General features: G+C 31.8%; 1 protein-coding gene across 2 annotated transcripts in view; it reads right to left on the reverse strand.

Annotated features, from left to right (window-relative positions):
- Positions 1-4,446: 4,446 nt before the first annotated feature.
- LOC100161911 (katanin p60 ATPase-containing subunit A1-like) overlaps positions 4,447-13,641 on the reverse strand; it is a 14,092-nt gene continuing 4,897 nt past the window's right edge. The window contains exons 1-7 of one of the 2 annotated variants that reach the window (XM_001952543.5): positions 12,491-12,624; positions 7,404-7,615; positions 7,189-7,318; positions 6,831-7,110; positions 5,840-6,162; positions 5,645-5,760; positions 4,447-4,856 (exon numbers count right to left, since the gene is read on the reverse strand). In XM_001952543.5, coding sequence (XP_001952578.2) covers positions 4,531-4,856; positions 5,645-5,760; positions 5,840-6,162; positions 6,831-7,110; positions 7,189-7,318; positions 7,404-7,615; positions 12,491-12,528 — 1,425 coding nt within the window. In that variant the 5' untranslated portion in view covers positions 12,529-12,624 and the 3' untranslated portion in view covers positions 4,447-4,530. Of the gene's footprint in view, positions 4,857-5,644; positions 5,761-5,839; positions 6,163-6,830; positions 7,111-7,188; positions 7,319-7,403; positions 7,616-12,490; positions 12,625-13,641 lie in introns of those variants that run through there. The other variant, XM_008188265.3, reaches the window with a different exon arrangement.

Below are 13,641 nucleotides of genomic sequence, written 5' to 3' on the forward strand. Positions count from 1 at the left end.
CCCCAAAAAACCTAGGACATACAATTTTAATATGCTATATTAATATTGCAATGGTTTGATTGTCTTTAATATATTCAGCCCCCCCCCCCCCCACCAAGTCAAAAGTTGAAATTGCACATATGAATTACTATGGTATTATTGCCCTATGCGGTCTATGGGTAAGAAATTATAATGTACAAAAATAATATAACGCGATCAGAAGAGCATTATAGTTTAAGAGCATATTACAGATACACGTATTGTGATAATATATAATATATATATAATAATATTATTATAATATATTTTATTCATGCAGTAGGTACAGAAACCGTTTTCGTTTACCACGTCAATAAAGATCAAATAACATATCATAATAGTTAGTCATAGCTCGTAGCCCATAGGTATATATTATATAATAATAATACCATGGAAAAATGTGTTTCATTTAAGTGTATATAATTACTTCCCGTGCGTCCCAACTCTTTGAAATTACTAGCGGATTACAATCTCGTAAGTCGTAGAAATACTTAGGCGTATATACGGGATAAAACCTGTGATAAACGGGAAGTAAGTAGTAACATAATGATATGTATGGTTGTATGGGTTACCTACTGTAGTGACGTACTACCGACATTTATCTATACCCGCCCGTTCGCGGGTTCCAAACGAGAACTTCCTGTATGCATAATGCATATTATATTATGAATATATGATTGCATACATGGGCACCCACAAAGTTATGTATGATATATATATATCATATACTATATGCAGTGCTGGGTCTACAAATTATGAAACCCGGGGCACAACACAATATTAGCGCCCCTAAAAGTTACCAATAAAAAATGCACGTGTCATTTAAAATATTTAATAAAAAATTATTAGTTTAAAATGGGCCCCGAATTGCCTCCCCCCTCCCTGGATCCGGTGCTGGGTATCTGGTATACCTAAAATACATAAAATACGACATTTTTTGACTTGGATAAACAAGATTTGAGAATAAATGTTATACATTTATAATTTTACTGTTTTGATACCTATACAACTTTTTATTTATTCTATATTTTTTATCAAGTTACAAGTATACATACATATTATGGTATAAAGTCAATGGAATTATGTTATTGACGAAAAAAAACAGATGTAATCGTCGTCTTGCTCTTCTTTCAAAACAATCAACATATTCAACACACAAAATATTATTACTAATTGAGTTAGGTATTTCTCGTGTATTTATTTAGGTACAATATAGGTACATTCATCAATTATCACGCATAAAGCATCGAATCTTTCGTCGGTCATGATAGAGCGCAACCTGGTTTAACCCTTCGCAGTTCGCAACGTGCTGGAGAACCGTTCAGCATCATTACAAGTACCTATAGATATCGGGACGCTGAGGCCAATTTAACAGCCGAAAATGGGTAAAATGCTTCTGATCGATTCATTATAGTGTAACATCTTTATTCTTTACCACGCCGCCGTTTTAAGCGCAACTGGCCCAGGGACTTCCTCGCCAATAAAAAATAAAAAAATACGAACAAATAAGTAAATAAAAACCCCCTAGGATTGTGAAGTATTGAACCCTCCTTCCCCCACATTGTCTATTATTGTAAACATTTTTATTACAGGTTGTATAATATAGTTGTCGTTGTGTATAATATGTAGGTACTTGCTCTTGCTTGTTCTAAAATTAAAATAAAAGCATTTCAATTCATTGAAAATCAATTAAATGTCATTCGACGATAGGTATAATAGTAAACTTAGTAAATGAATAAGTTAAATTATAGCCTCCTCTGACATTATACGACAATAGCTGGATGTGAATATTTAAATTTTAAATATTATAGAACCTCCGCGGACTTTGTTGCGTCACTGTCTGACAAATATAATACCTACATTGCGGTATATATTATAAATTATAATGTAATACGTCGTACACAGTACGCGGGTCATCGGTGGTGTAGGTATTTCGTATTGGGTGGTCACCCGTGTATTATATTGGCACCAGAATGGCACACCGCTCCACCCGATCCGTTTTTTAAATAGCAAAACAGCAGTCGGTAGGTGCACACTACACGTCATTATAATAACGCGTGTTTTTTTTTTGTTTACGTACATAAAATATTATGTGTTTAAGACATTAAATGCTCGTCCAAATGTGCAGCAGCGACCGTACGTCCGCCGTTACGAATATTAATAGAACAATGCGCATATATATATACCTCGGCAATAAAACGAAAAAAAAATGCGATTGCTCGATCATAGAGTTTGTTCGCCGGAAATCGGCGTCGACTTGCAGCAATGCTGCACCCGGGCAGATGGTATACAGCTTATACGCGAATTATTATTAATGACGACAATGAGATTTCGTAATCTGGCGAAATAAAAAATTCCTATCCATCCGCAGTAGTGTTGCGGCAATCGTCAGCGACAATGATCTCTACAAAATATACATTATACGCGCCTAAATGCATAATATTAAAAATATGGTCTCGTCAGAGTTTATCGTATAGTGACTCGTGACATCGATCGTAACAATTATTATTAAAGGGCATGCCTCCCTACCTAAACGGATGACGATAAATTACTGTATATAGAAATTGTACATAGGTGTAACAATTATTATTATAGTAGGTACCTATATATAGTATGGTATCGTTCACATGTATCAATAATATATATAACCGGACCGTTTGGACTTGTATAGTACCTACTATACTTTCGTTTTCTTCAAACTTACTATGAGTGGTCAAGGGCGCTCGTAGATGGGATCCGGGGGGGGGAAGCATTTTAAGCTTTAATTTTTTTTCTGTGTACCTAACAATTGTTAATAACACGCATATCGTATTCCATACTATATAGTGATCATAATATAGTTAATAAAAAATATATTTCTAGAATAAAGAATTGTTTAAGTTCATATAGTTATATCGTTCATGATAAAAAAAAAAACAACGTTACTCTTGGCCGGCAAATTGAGATATATTGATTATTATATATCCAGCAGGATCGCTTGTATACACGGCGGCTTGTTTAGTTTTTTATCAGGCAATTTAAATGCATCGACCTATATCTATAGAAAATTGTGAACAGCATAATTTTTTTTAATATTAATATTTTCTTTAACTTGTATAACTATTATGTGGCTTGTGTTTAATTTTTAACTAGGGTATATTATATAGGTGTTTCGAAAACGATCATTTGACTCGTTTGTGGTTTCGTTTTAGTTTTATGTGGATTTATGACGTATCGCTATGATAAATTATTACAATTTAATAGTAAAAATATAAATATAGTGATTAATACTCTCCGGTCAATTTATTATAATCATGTGAGCATCATATTATGAACGATCTCACAGGCTTCGCTGGACGTCCATACGGAGAACACATAATATTTTATAGAGGTGCAGCAGTATAATATATGATTGTAGTTTATCAGTCATCGATCCACTTGTTTACAAACCATTTAAAATTTAATCATAATATTAAGTATCCAGTTTTCGAGTGCTAGAAATTTTACTCGCACAATATATTATACGGATTTGATTGAAACCTCATACAGTATAAGGTTTTATTATACTTACATTACAGTACCTATTACATGGTTTTTGATACATTGTACTGCAGTGTATATATATTATTTCCCAATTATCACTTTTTATTCAAACCGATATATTTAACAGTTATTACAGTTATAAAGAATTATTTTAATGTCTATGTAATTTTTGGTTCACATAAATGTACTTTGTTTTAACGTAAGTAACGACCAGACAAACGGTGTCTCGGTATGCATATAAATATACAATAAATACGTATACATAAACTAATTTCAGTTGTATATATATATTGATTAATCTTACGTTCATTTAATATTTGCCTACCTATTATAAAGTTATTTTTTAATAATTTTTACGTTTGTCAATATTATATGATATTAATATTAATCAGTATTTATTTATAATTGTTGAGATTAATTTGAAAATTATTAAACTTTTGATCGTATACCTACATAATCATATTATACATTTATATTATGTACATAAATGTATTAGGTAGGTAGGTACTACTGTTATTTTAAGCTGTTCAAAGTCTGATAGGTATTTTACATAATATGAATATGTTGAAATTCACTAGGAAAAATTCCTAAAACATAAATTGTATCAAATATTTTAATGGTAAACTATATAGCATACGATTTTTATATATAATCGATGTTGGTAACTATAGGTAATTATATTTAATTTTTTTTTATCAATTTTCTACAATTAATCATGACATTTAATTGATCAAAAATAATTATAATACATAATAGTTTGAAAATGCATTATGTAGTATGTACCTCACGTATATAATATTATATATTATTATAATTTATATAGTATAAAGTCGTATAAAACAATTTCTCATATTTTTACAATACTTTCAGTGATAAGATCTTCCTGTAAAATATATACATATAGAATAAAGGACGGAAATATTATTTTATTGTTGTCGAATAACAAAATATTATACTGATTTAAAATGAAATCGTAACGTCTTTTAACGGTTAAAATGAACCAAACTCGTCTATCCACGACTGATATTTTTCAATGTCTTGACCGGTGACCGTTTTCCGACACCTCTCGACGGCTTCGTTAAAATCTTGTACCGTTACCGGTAAGTCGATGTCAGCACGTTTAATGTTTTTGATCTGGTCCGGGGTCTGTCCAACTATTTTGCGTCTCATGCCCATCATAGCTGCGTCGCGGCAAACGTTAGCTATGTCCGACCCTGTGTAGCCTCTTAGTTTATTAGCTACAAATCTATAATCGAACGAGTCGTCTAAGTTTACGCCTTCCAAACACAGTTTCAGCAACGTTATCCGCGACTCGTCTGGTAATCAACAATTTATATTTTATTATTTAAACGTTGTAAAAATTTAATTATAGATTGTGAAACAGTGTACCTAGTTATAATCAACAAATATTTATACACAAATATCGGCGCATATGAAACTGTTGATTTGACTTGTGCAAATGTAAGCTCGGATTACATACCTTTATTGTTCTAAGCTCGATTCGAAAATAGAGGTTAATTAAAAGGTCGATTGTGAATTTTGCATAAAATGATTCGTATATAAATGTATATTAGAAAACACTACTTTGTCAAAAACACTACATAGGTACAATCTTTGTAAAAAGTAGAAAACTATAGTATGGGCTATTTAAAAATGTATAATTTCATAATTTACAAAACTAATATTTTGAAATAAAAACACAACTAATCATACTTGGATATATTAACCAACTCTATTAAAAATGTTCATGAGTTATAACTTGACATAAAAAACTGTTTTAGAAGGTATAACAATTAATTAGAATCGTCCTATCGTCATGTTCTCTAGATAATGTTTATTGGTTCTCAAAAATAAAAAAAATTAGAATTATGTTCACCCATGTAAATAGGTCCTAATTTACACATCAAATTTTAAGTACCCGAAAAATCGGGTATACTGATACAGTTGTCAATATTTACAAGTTGCTCGACTCTACCTATTTACCAATCTCTCATTGATATAATATAGACTATTTATATTTGATAAATAGTCTACAGAAGATTTCCAACAATTTATACTTTTATATGCAGTATTAAACGTGGTTAATGAAATAATTAATACTTACCATTCGGTAACGGCAAATATATCCTCTTTTCGAAGCGTCTTCTGAAAGCGTCATCGATATCCCACGGATGGTTAGTGGCCGCCAGGACCATAATAGATTGGTTGTTTTCTTCGTCACTGTAATTCGATTTTTTTTTTAAATAATAAACATAATGTATAGTTATTAGTTATATCGTTTTCATCTAGAAATATTCACCTGGACGAGTTCAAACCATCCATGTGAATCAAGAGTTCCGCTTTGAACCTCCTAGAGGCTTCGTGTTCGCCTTCGGAACCCCGCAAGGAGCACAGCGAATCTACTTCGTCAATGAATATTGTGGACGGCGAATGTATTTTTGCCATTTCAAACAAAAGTCTGACCAATTTTTCCGATTCTCCTCGGTATTTAGACGTCATTGTTGACGACGAAACGTTAAAAAACGTCGTCCCGCACTCTGTAGCTACAGCCTTGGCCAACATTGTCTTTCCGGTTCCAGGCGGACCGACCATTAAGACACCCTTCCACGGTCTCCGGATGCCCTACAAACCCGATATCGTTATTCGATTACATATTTACATATGTTTAAACGCCTAATATAATAAATTTACACCATGAAATTATCATCTATAGTCATTTTTAGCTTATGTTTGTATAACATGTGTAAAACTATAATTTATAAGCTGAAATATTTTAACATATTACAGAAATCATGATATTATTTATAACAATAACTTATAATTTAATAATATATATTATATGTATAGAAATTTTAGAAAGTGGATTATTAAAATATTATATTAGTATACCAAAGTAAGATAATTAACACCTATGTGTCACACTGTCACGGAATTATGAGTGATATGTTCGTGATCATTGAATATATCTTAATGCGAGTCTATATTTCTGAATCTGTATATATTTAATGATATGTAATTTGCACTATAGTAAATTGCACGATACCGAATACCGATTACAAGTTTATAAGTATTTATGACTAACCGTGGATATTTTACTGAATATTAATTCATCTAAATACTAAATATTATAATAGGTATAATAACGACTATGTATATTATTATATACCATACATATAATCAAATTTAATCGTAAAACCCCGGATTGTACTTCATTTGTTGAATATGCATAAATATTTTCATCTTACCATAGTACTTAACTATAATATTATTATATTCAATATAATACGTACCTTAAAGAAATCCGGCATCAGCATAGGTAGCACCATGGCTTCTTGTAGTAAAGTTTTCGCGTGTTTAAGCCCAGCGATCCGATCCCACTGGACGTTGGGGTTCCTTTGCAAAATATCTTTTTCGATTATGTCTACCAGATGAGGTTCATAACCAACAACGGTTTTGGTCTTCTGCAGTTGTTTCTTATGGTCAGTGGGCCGAGGAGCCGTCGACGGCGTGGGATTGTGAAGGGGTGGTATGACAGGTTTTGTTCTATACCCACCAGGGTGTGAACAACACCTTACAACACGAACGCAAAATATAGACAAATATTGTTTACAATAAGGTCGTCTGGGATTATTAACAAACATTGTTTACCTGTCTCTTCTAGTGTGTCGTATAGCGGGCAATAACTCTGGATCTCTCTTTCTTAGAGAAGCGGCCCATTTCTCTGACGGACCGTTTGGTTTGTGTTGTTGCTGCTGATGATTACCGTTAGGCCTATTATCTAAAAATAATATTTCAACTTTAAGCAGCCACCAACAATAACACCTAAGGTTAAAATTGTTTCATTTATTAGATATACGTCTTACCATTATTTGCGCGGTTGGTGTTGGATGCTACATTTTGTGTCTGCGTTTGTTGTGACGAAGATCTGTAAAGGTGTGACCGTTTTGATGATTGGTTTGTTCGCCGAACGGGTTTAGAAAATGACGCAAATGATGAAAATGGATCTAACAATGAATCCATCATACGAGCAACTTCTTGTTGAACTATCCATCCTGACGGTCTGTTATTTGACAGTCTGATTTAAAAAAAAAAAATACAAATTAATATTTAAAACTATATCAAATCGGAAAACTAACCAAAATATTCATAACTGTAATATATTATATCAGCCAGGTGCAAACCAAAGCATACTGCAAAATATGCAATTTATTGAAATAACTAATAAGTACCTAACATAATATTACCACGGATCAATGACCTTCACAAAGAGACTCCCTCAGGCGGGATCAGAAACCGTCGGGCAAATTTTCAACGAAACCTAAGCGAATCGTTCTCAGCATACAAATTTATAATTATTATGATATACATAGACGATTTAGCATCGTATTTGAAGAATTTTGACAAGCATTGCTCAACTTAATAGAAACTTTTATTATCATGTACAAAATGAACTTTTTTTAATAAAATATAATATTTTTAATATTTTTAATATTACAATTGATTTATTAGAACACAGCATGTAGCATGTTAGACTAGGAATAAAAACACAAGAGCAATTGCAGAATTCATGTAACTCAGAAAATGTAACATCTTTTTTAGTAAATGTGTCCTTACTACAGAAAACATGACAAAAAAATTGTCAATATTTCAAAGTCAATCACAAAAAGGAAATAGAATGGCTAAAAAATACAAACAATCTTTTATGATATTAAAACTAAATTTTACTAACCACTATTAATGCATTTTATGAAAATAAACAACTGATAACAAGTATTCGTATCTACATTCCTTCTATTGGTATAAACATCCTTAATAGGCCTAGGAGCTTGCCTTGAACTAACACTTCAACAACCAAATATACTCATATGTAACATAAGAAAGCTGTCATTGCAAAAAACACATACACCACATTGCATTTCTATGAATTCCAAATTATCACTTTTATTAAATTGTATTCAATGTATCACGAATTACCATAAAGAAACAATTATTATTTATTATTATAATTATTATTAATTACATCTCTACCATTACTATTTCCAACATTATTATTATTATAAGTACCAGTTATGATACTCATGGTATTTATGTATATCTTTTGTATTATTTATGTTTGTTGCAATAAAGTTCATTATTATTATTAGTTAACACTATCATAAAAAAATGTACCTGTGCAAAAAAAAAAATTGTAACCATCTCATTATTACCAACTATGTATCGCGGATGGGTTATTGGGACATAACGAAAAAAGAACTAGGGTAGGTAGATGTAATGATATATATTAAACTAAAGCATGCCGCCAAAAACCATTTATCATAATAACTAGGTAATAACTAATAACATAGGTATAGTACCATAACATTCATAATAAAAGCGATTGCAAATCAAAAGCATGCCACCAAACAACAATTTGAATTATATTGCTTATTTGCATAATGACATAATACTATGTCAAAACTAATAATATTAAGAGCACGCTTCACCCACATGTGTTGTCTCCGTCTTAAAAACGTACAACATGGCAAAAACTGTTTTGCACGGGATAAAACCACTCGAGCTGTATAGTGATAGTTAAGACTCTAAATTGATATACAAAACATTTGAGAAAATGATATGTGAAAAAATATAGTTTTTATTTTTTTGATATTGACTTATACGAAAAAAGTTCTTATTGTTTCAAAATCCATTAATTTTGTGCTTTTCAAACTTGAATAACTTTTTTTGTAATTCCGATGTCTCAAAAATAAAAACTATATCTTACAGTCAAAATTCTTCATTTTGTGCCATGGTAAAAGTTTCGTTTCTTAGTTATCAGTTATCAAGTTCTTATTGATGAACAGCATGGTTTTCGTTCTGGCCGTTCTACTACAACATGTAACGCTATCTTCACCAGCTATGTACTTGATGCCTTCAAAAACCGCTCTCAAGTTGATGTTATTTACACTGACTTCGCCAAGGCTTTTGATCGTGTAAATCATAAAGCCTTATTACAAGTACTGCGTGCGACTGGGTTCGGTGAACCACTCCTATCATGGCTTGAGTCTTATGTAACGGGTAGAAAAAAATATAGATATTTCTTCCATGAATAATATTCCATGAAAAACTCATTTTTGATAAAAATGGACTTGTCTCGTTGTTGCACGGAGCCCTTCAATTCGTCAAATTCAATGGTGTGTGTTCGAGTATGATTAATATTACGTCTGGTGTGCCGCAAGGCGGTCACTTATCCCCGGTATTGTTCGCTCTATACATTAATGGCATCAGCTCCGTATTAAAGAACTGCCGATTTCTCGTATTTGCAGATGATATGCAAATTATTCCTTCGCATTGATTCCTCTCGTGATTGCGATATGCTCCAGAGTGAACTCAATGCCCTGCTACTTTGGTCTAGGCAGCTTGGTTTGGAGCTCTGTATTCCCAAGTGTCATTATATGTCTTTCACGTGTTCTCATAGCCCAATTCGGCACGATTATCTAGTTGATGGTACCAGTTTAAGTTTATCTGGTAGTCATGTAGTTGACCTAGGTGTTACATTTGACCGGACTTGAAGTTTTATTCTCCATATTGAAAAAATCACGTGCAAGGCTTTGAAAATGCTTGGTTTCATAAAAAGAATTTCATCTGAGTTCAATATGTGTAGTTCTTTAAAAGCGCTTTATTGTGCATTTGTACGATCCCACCTTGAATATGGTGTAGTGATCTGGGACCCCCAGAATTTACGTGACTCTTGCCAAATCGAGCGTGTTCAGCGTAAATTCCTAAAATACGCTTCTTTTTGTACTGCGTATTGACTGCCTTCCACACGATTATACGTCAGTTCTAGAGAAATTAAATTTGGAGACGTGAGCACTAGAAAAAACAAAGGCTAACTTGGTTTTCTGTCGAAACTCTTGAGTGGGGAAGTTGACGCTCCAGATATGTTAGGGAGGATTAATTTTAATGTCCCCGGTGCTAATTTTCGCAACTTTCCTCCATTCCGGGTCCCGTTCTGTGCGACAAATTATTTATATAATGAACCCATTTTGCGTATGATGACATTAGCTAATGGATTCAATTATATCTAAACAACTTCTTGTATCTAATTATTTTGTATTATATTATCATCTATTAAATATTATGTGTGTAATAGTGTATTATTATTATTAATTATTAATGCTGTATAAATGTCAAGGGCCTGTCCCGTTTACTATTATAATAAATAAATAAATAAATAAATAAATTACTGTGGCCTTCTCGGTTTTTTCGCAAAACAGTTTTTTATGTGTTTTACATTTGTAAGACGGAGATACAACACTTGCAGGTACAATGTAAAGTCATCTTAAAACTCAAATAAAGATCGACTATGAAAGTAATCATGTCATCCAGAGATGCTGAAAAAAGATAGCGGGACCGTGGTCCGAGCACAGACACTCACGAAATACTCGTCATAGACACCTGCAGCGTGCGAATTCGAGATCGCAAGAGTATTAAATATTCCTTTGATATTATGTTTCACGTATAGTAATTCTATTTTAAAATATAAATTATGTGTTTAATGATTTTATCATTATAAAATCCAAAAATACCACGTTCCTGCAAATCAATAATATCAGAGCTCAAGCAAGTAGGTATATTAAACACTTTTTAAGTATACCATATTATCCAACTATCCTCGTTCTTTTCTATTCATTATAAAACACAGAGATATACATTAGTATACGCACGCAAACAAACGTTATGTTATTTACTACGTATAATATACTGAAGCTATAAATAAATAATATTATATACCTATAATATTTTTACTTTCATTCAGAAATGTAATTTAAAAAAAACTAAAAATAGAAATTCCACCACTTTTCATTGTCATTGCTGTCAACTCGTTGATAACATTACGTTAAAAATTATTTTAAAATCAAAATGGTAAAAAAAAAATTTAATCAACGTAGTAAGCCTGAAAAAATACCGGAATTCCAAATTTTATATACATTTTACTAATTTATTTTCCTTTTATTTGAAACCCAACGTGATTTTATCTTATCGTGTACTTATTTGAGTATGAACTATGAGTGTTGGATTACCAGGGAGATATTTACTCGGAGGTGAAGAAATTAAATGGTTTAGGTGTAATGATGATAATTTATTTTGAGTGGAATCGGGAGTAGTATTTGGAAGCTAGTTGTCGTACGGTTTCGATTTTTAAGTCGTTTTGAAGCGTGTCATTGGATATGTACCAGCTACCATGGCAGGGACCAGAATTGGTGAGACGAACGGCTATTGATTGAAATGCCAATATGGTACGAATTTGTGAAGGTTAGGCACAACCCTAAATCTGAATAGAATAAGCTCACATGGGTCTTAGAAGTGACTTGGTTTTATTATTCTAATTTCTAACCATTATTAGTAATTAGTATAACATTTTTAGTACCTAACTACCTATATAACGTAGGTACTGTCTGAGTGATTTACATACATTTTAAATGATTTACATAATTCTAAATATCTGTGGGTCATAATTTGTACAGATTCGGGAATATTGCAAGGTGGGCGTATAAACTATAAACGCAACTCATATTATTTTTTTATTGGCTTGCACTGAATTTTATTTTCATCATCCGCCGTTTTGCCCGGAAAAATATTATTTATGTAATTATAACCTCGGAAAATTGGTTAATCTCTTGCTTGTACTTTATAAATCAATACATATTATAATAATAATACATAGCTCGTACTATCCGCGTACATGATTGCTGGAATTCCTCTATCATAATACATAATATGGTGACGGGTGTCGGTGTATTATGTCGGAATATCCATATGGTTCATAAACTATGTGTTATACCTAATCAAGTTTATATCAATACAAATATTGTGCGTCTACTAAATTACATGGCAGATCCCAGAAAAGTGAATAATATCATATAATGTAGGCAAACGAACAAAGACAATACAAATATTATATTATACTTACTGAAAGAATGGATCGTTAAAAAAAGGATTATTATGCATACCAATCCACCTTATATATCTTAACAGTTAATATAATACAATCGAAATTATAATATATTATATGAATAACAATTGTTGAAATTAATAAACGTGAATAAACTATGAATGTGTACTATGGTATACCGTATACGCATGTCGTATATGCTCAACGAAAGTATAACAAACGTGTAGCCATAGTAATGAAACATGGTTACGGGTAATAATGAGTCGAAATCACAATAAAATAACTATCTACCTAGGTATATATTTATACCAGTATACCAAATTTCTATTCAATTTTACTCATTTCGAAAACATTCCTTTTAAACGCGCGTATTTAGTTAATTACGAATAAAAAGCTGCACAGTTAAGAAGTTTAAACATTAGGTATATAAAGATTTAGACTCATAAATTATATACTATTATAGGTTATAGCCAGAGTCGGACTGGCCCGGACCGCTAGTTCGCAATTGCGGACGGGGCCCCGGCTTCTTTATGGTAATTGGGGGCCCCTGATTTTGTACCTATTAATATTATTATTTTTCGTTTAGAGTAAATAGAAATACGAAATAAACATTTTTTTTTTTTTCAAATCAGAAAACGTATTTTTGTTTACAATCTTGAGAAGTTCTCAATTATTATTAAAATAATGACATTGTAGTTCTACGAATTTAATAGCTGTCTATAAACAAATAATATGTATCATTGATTATAAATAGTGTAAAATTGTTGTGGCTTTTAAGAGGACGTCGCACGCCTATGTTATCTCCACCTTACCTACACACGTACGGCATAGAAATAGCATAGCAAAAACGTTTTGGCACGGCAAAGAACCGAGAAGGCTACAGTCATAACAAAGAAACAAAAATCAGGTAAGTGGATGTCACTCTGCTGCACAGTAGATTACAAGTGGATCATTGTATAATGGATTGTATTAGACTTGAATTCAATGATATAATATCATTGTATAAGAAAAACGATTCTGAGCGGAGACGGTTTGTCAGTCTGAATATTTTATATTTTGTTATTATTTATTTTATCATGTAAGTTGAATTAATATTATAATATTATATTTTTTTTATCCGTTTCATATGGTGATAAACAAAGCGTTAGAAATTAAAATCCCATTTTTAG

Source organism: Acyrthosiphon pisum, chromosome A3, assembly GCF_005508785.2.
Source record: "Acyrthosiphon pisum isolate AL4f chromosome A3, pea_aphid_22Mar2018_4r6ur, whole genome shotgun sequence".
NCBI lineage: Eukaryota > Metazoa > Arthropoda > Insecta > Hemiptera > Aphididae > Acyrthosiphon > Acyrthosiphon pisum.